This window comes from Myotis brandtii, unplaced genomic scaffold, assembly GCF_000412655.1.
Source record: "Myotis brandtii unplaced genomic scaffold, ASM41265v1 scaffold924, whole genome shotgun sequence".
Taxonomy (NCBI): domain Eukaryota; kingdom Metazoa; phylum Chordata; class Mammalia; order Chiroptera; family Vespertilionidae; genus Myotis; species Myotis brandtii.
In genome coordinates this window covers 463,211-467,809 of record NW_005371808.1, presented here as the reverse complement: position 1 = coordinate 467,809, position 4,599 = coordinate 463,211, and the positions used below count along the sequence as shown (strand labels likewise).

General features: G+C 42.9%; 1 protein-coding gene across 1 annotated transcript in view; it reads right to left on the bottom strand.

The window, feature by feature from the left end:
* LOC102260699 (kinesin-like protein KIF6) overlaps positions 1-4,599 on the bottom strand; it is a gene marked incomplete at its 3' end in the record, with an annotated part of 212,356 nt that overhangs the window by 120,380 nt on the left and 87,377 nt on the right. Inside the window, exon 4 of the mRNA XM_005885745.2 lies at positions 3,266-3,413. Within this exon, the coding sequence (XP_005885807.1) occupies positions 3,266-3,413 (148 nt within the window). The remainder of the gene's footprint in view (positions 1-3,265; positions 3,414-4,599) is intronic.

Here is a 4,599-nt window from a genome sequence, read left to right as displayed (position 1 = left end):
GTGCGACCTGACCCAGGGTGGCGCCCCAACCTCCAAATCAGCCCTGCCGTGTGCGCGACCCTGGGAGGTGGGGCAGGCACTGAGGGATCGGGCCTGCCATCTGCCACCCGGGGAGTGAGCCTAAGCCAGCAGGTGGTTATCTCCCAAGGGGTCCCAGACTATGAGAGGGCACAAGTGGGGCTGAGGGACACCCTCCACCCCCTCCCCCACCAGTGCACAAATTTTTGTGCACCGGACCTCTAGTGTGAATATAAAAAGAAAGGAAATGAGGCAGAAAGAACAGCTAACCGGTATGTGCATTTACACTGGAGAAACTCTCTCTTTCCAGAAATTAGAAAGAATGAGAAAAAGTTGGGAAGACTGCAGGCCCACGGCCTGAGGTGATAGGGATAATGCGGTTGGCCCCCAGCTTCTGCAGTTTCTGGGCTTTCACTGGAGTAGAATTTGCTGAGCGATGTGGGAGCTGCCTTTCCTTAGGGCCCTCTCTCAGTGCTCCGGATTGTAATGTAACACACGTGTTGCCTGCAGACAGCCTTCTCTTCTGCCCCAAACAAGTCTGAGCCTCACAGTACTCTAAAAGAATGAGCAGTGATTTCTATAATAATGGACTCAATTTTCTTCTTTTAAAATCCTTGAGAATGTGCTCCTACCGCACTCACAGGCACTTTCGAGCCCGGTATGTACTCGCTCTTAGTTTATCTCAGAATAAATACTCCGCATACGTCAAATGTTTTATTCAAGAACCCTAGAGAACTCACGGGGCCTCTACGGCTACGACTGGGGACAGCCGAGCACCTGGCTGCATGTCGCGGCTGCACTTTCTGGACATTCTCTGTGATGCACTCCAGCTGCCTCTGCCTGGCTTTGCCGCAGCTCAGTTAGATTACAATGAACGTGCTGCTCCCCCAGCGTGGAAACTGTCCATTTACAGAGAGTTGTCATGGCTGTAAATTGGTCCGATGGCCGCTCTCCAAACGCAGGGTCACTCAGGATGAAATGGGGTCTAGAGTAATGTCAATGACAAACACATAAAGCAATGCACCTGACACATGGCAGGTACTGGGGAGACAGGTAGACTTTTAGAACTATATTTGTGTGTGTGTGTATTTTGATAGCCATAGACAAAATTTGCAAAGAGACAAATATATTTTCTATTAGGAAAGGATTTGTTTATTCTGTTTAACTTTATCAGGGGAAATGACTTTATGTGTTCTGCGTTTCAAAGGGTTATTTGAAATTGGTCAGGGATATTTTATCTATATGCCTATATAGCACAAGAAGTCCTCCAAGTTGTCACTAGGTTCTGCGTCTTTAAGAGAAATGACATGTAATCAAACCAATTTTACCAGAGGCTAATTGACATACACAAGAGTTAAGTTCCTGCAGCATCTATCAGCGTCGTAATGTACCTGCTGAAGGAGAGGGCGTTATCCGAGGACCTGCTGCATGTGGACATTGACAGCTGTAGTAATAACAACTACGTATTGAGCACCTACTATGTGCCAAGAACTGGGCGATGTCTTTAAGTACAGTAAGCTCAGCTCTCAGAGAAACCCCACATCCCGGACCTTTAAGAAACTGCCCAAGTCCACAGGCTGCAAGTAGAAGCGGGCTGGCCTGCACGACTCCCATGACCTCACCTAGACACCAGGCTTCCACATTAGGCCACATCAATAAGCACCAAGACAAAGCATATCCCCAGTTTCTGAGATCTGGGGAAAAACAAAGCAGCTAATGTCAGAAATAAATGAGTAAATGAAAAGAAGGGATTTGGATTCAACATATACACTATACTCAACTCTTTCTGTTCCTAATATTCTGGCATGCGGAGTTGGAATGTGTGAGCTAGTGAGAGATGAGCTGAACTAATGGGTAATTGCTACTTTATGGCTGGAAATTAGAATTATGCAGATCTCAGCGATTTCTTCTCATTGTTGCAACTTGAAATGCAAACAGCATACAGTTGAGAAATGTTGCGATGACTGTTACACTGACCTAGTTAGGGCATTAGTTATACAGAATTAGGACAACCGAGCACTTAGAACTGCTAGGGACTGTGGAGATCCTCTAGTACAACTCACTCCCTGCTCCCATAGAGGGAGAGCTGAAGCTCAGAGAAGTGGCTCACAGGAGAGAATGTGTTTAGACACAACCAGTACAGCAGATCCAGCCTGGGCAGCGTGCATGGAGACAGAAAGCACATGCACTTCTGGCATGGACCTCCAACCAGCTACTTACAAGGACCCAGAGAAAGACATTTAATCTGAGACTTAGTTTTCCCAAATATAAAATGGGGATAAGGATGCCTACTTTGTTAGTTGTATTATATGTTGTATTAAATATTTATAAAACAAGTGGCACTTGGAGCCACACAATAAATGATGCTTATAATATAGATAGGGAATTTGTCTTTATAGAAATACTAGAGGCCCGGTGCACAAAATTCGTGCACAGGGGTGGGAGGGGGAGTCCCTCAGCCAGGCCTGCACCCTCTCGCAATCCAGGACCACTGGCTCCTAACTACTCACCTGCCTGCCTGCCTGATCGCCCCTAACTGCCTCTGCTTGCCGGCCTGATCACCCTCTAACTGCCTCAGCTTGCTGGTCTGATCACCCCCTAACTGGTCCCCTGCCGGCCTGGCCACTCCCTAACTGCTCCCCTGTTAGCCTGGCTGACCCATAACTGCTCCCCTGCTGGCCTGGCCACCTATAACTGCCTCTGCCTCGGCCCCCGCCACCGTGGCTTTGTCCGGAAGGACATCTGGAAGGATGACTGGAATATGTCTGGTCTAATTAGCATATTACCCTTTTATTAGTATAGATTAATTGCAATTGGACTTTTACTCCAGTAAATTCCTGTGGGCTTCTATTAAAAGTGTGATAAGGGAACAATCACATTGTCCTATTCAGTGCTTTAGCAGCTAAAATAAAGGTCTGTCTTGGCAAAAGGGCATTCTCCAGTTTCTTAATGAAGAATAAGAAATATTGGTTGTAAAATGTGTTATCTGTTCTTTTAACCTACGTGTGTGTCAGAGGAGCCCCCTCTGAGCCTTTGCTGGAACAGCATCCCTTTAATGAGAGGCACCTTCTCAATTTCCGCGTTGTCAGCAAAACCCCAAACTCCCCTTCAATCTCAAGGACAGAAATATTCCACAATAATACTTTCTCATTTTGATACAATATAATAAAATGTCAAAATAACTATTTTGCACACAATAAATTTTTGCTGAATATATCAAATGTAAAATGAACTTATAGTTCTATACCTTTTGCAACTCCTCAAAAATGTACGACAGTGTCCTTGGGATAATGCCTCTGTCGCTGTAGCGCTCTGCCCCGCCCGTGATGGTGAAGGTCTTACCGCTGCCTGTTTGCCCGTATGCAAAGATGGTGCCATTGTAACCGGCCAGGACACTACAAGAAGAAATGACACACTGTTAACATCAAAATCGGCTAATTGCATTTGTATTAAATGGCTTATATTATAAAAGCAGCCATCGGATTCACCACTATTGAAGACATCGATAGGGATGTCTGTACTAGTAGATGTGCGTATCTAGATAGATTTACTTTTTGATCCAAGAACATCAGCATAATGATCTTTTTCTCTCAGAAAAGACCTGCAACAAAAATGGGGCCAGGCATCTTAAATATTTTCTTTGTTAAAAAGTTATATTTTTAAATTTTAGGGTGGTTTTATATTTACAGAAAAGTTGCAAAGATAGTACAAAGAGTTCACATACACCTCACACCCACTTTCCCCTATGTTCCCCTATTGTCATTTATCACAACTAATGAATCAATACTGATACATTATTACAAACTTTATTGAAATGTCCTTGGTTTTTACTTAATGTCTTATTCTTTTCAGCCTTAATAAGATATAATTGACATTCAACATATGCAAGTTTAAGTTGTACAATGTGATTATTTGATGTGAAATCAATGTCAAGACTAATGTTGAATTAGTGTTTGGGGTATCTTTGGATAAATCTCCAGAAGTGTAATCACTGGGTCGCAAGGCAGGTCCCTTTTTAATCTTTTGAGAAAGCTCCATACTATTTTCCATAGTGGCCGCACTAATCTGCATTCCCACCAACAGTGCCCTAGTGTTCCCTTTTTGCCACATCCTCACCAACACTTGTTGTTTGTTGATTTATTGATGATAGCCACTCTAACAGGTGTGAAGTGATGTTTCATTGTGGTTTTAATTTGCAGTTGTCTGATGATTAGTGACATTGAGCATCTTTTCATATGTCTATTGGCCATCTGTATGTCCTCTTTGGAGAAGTGTCTATCCAGATCCTGTACCCATTTTTAAAATTGGATATTTTTTTTTAGTGTTGAGTAATATGAGTTCTTTATAAATTTTGGATATTAACCCCTTATCAGATGTGTCATCAGAGAATATGTTTTACCATTTAGTAGGTACTTTTTTATTTTGTGATGGTTTCCTTTGCTGTGCAAAAACATTTTAGTTTGATGTAATCTCATTTATTTTTTTCTCTTTTATTTGTTTCCCTTGCCTGAGGGTGGATGGATATACATACATATATATGTATATATATGTATACCAGTATATATACACATATATACATAT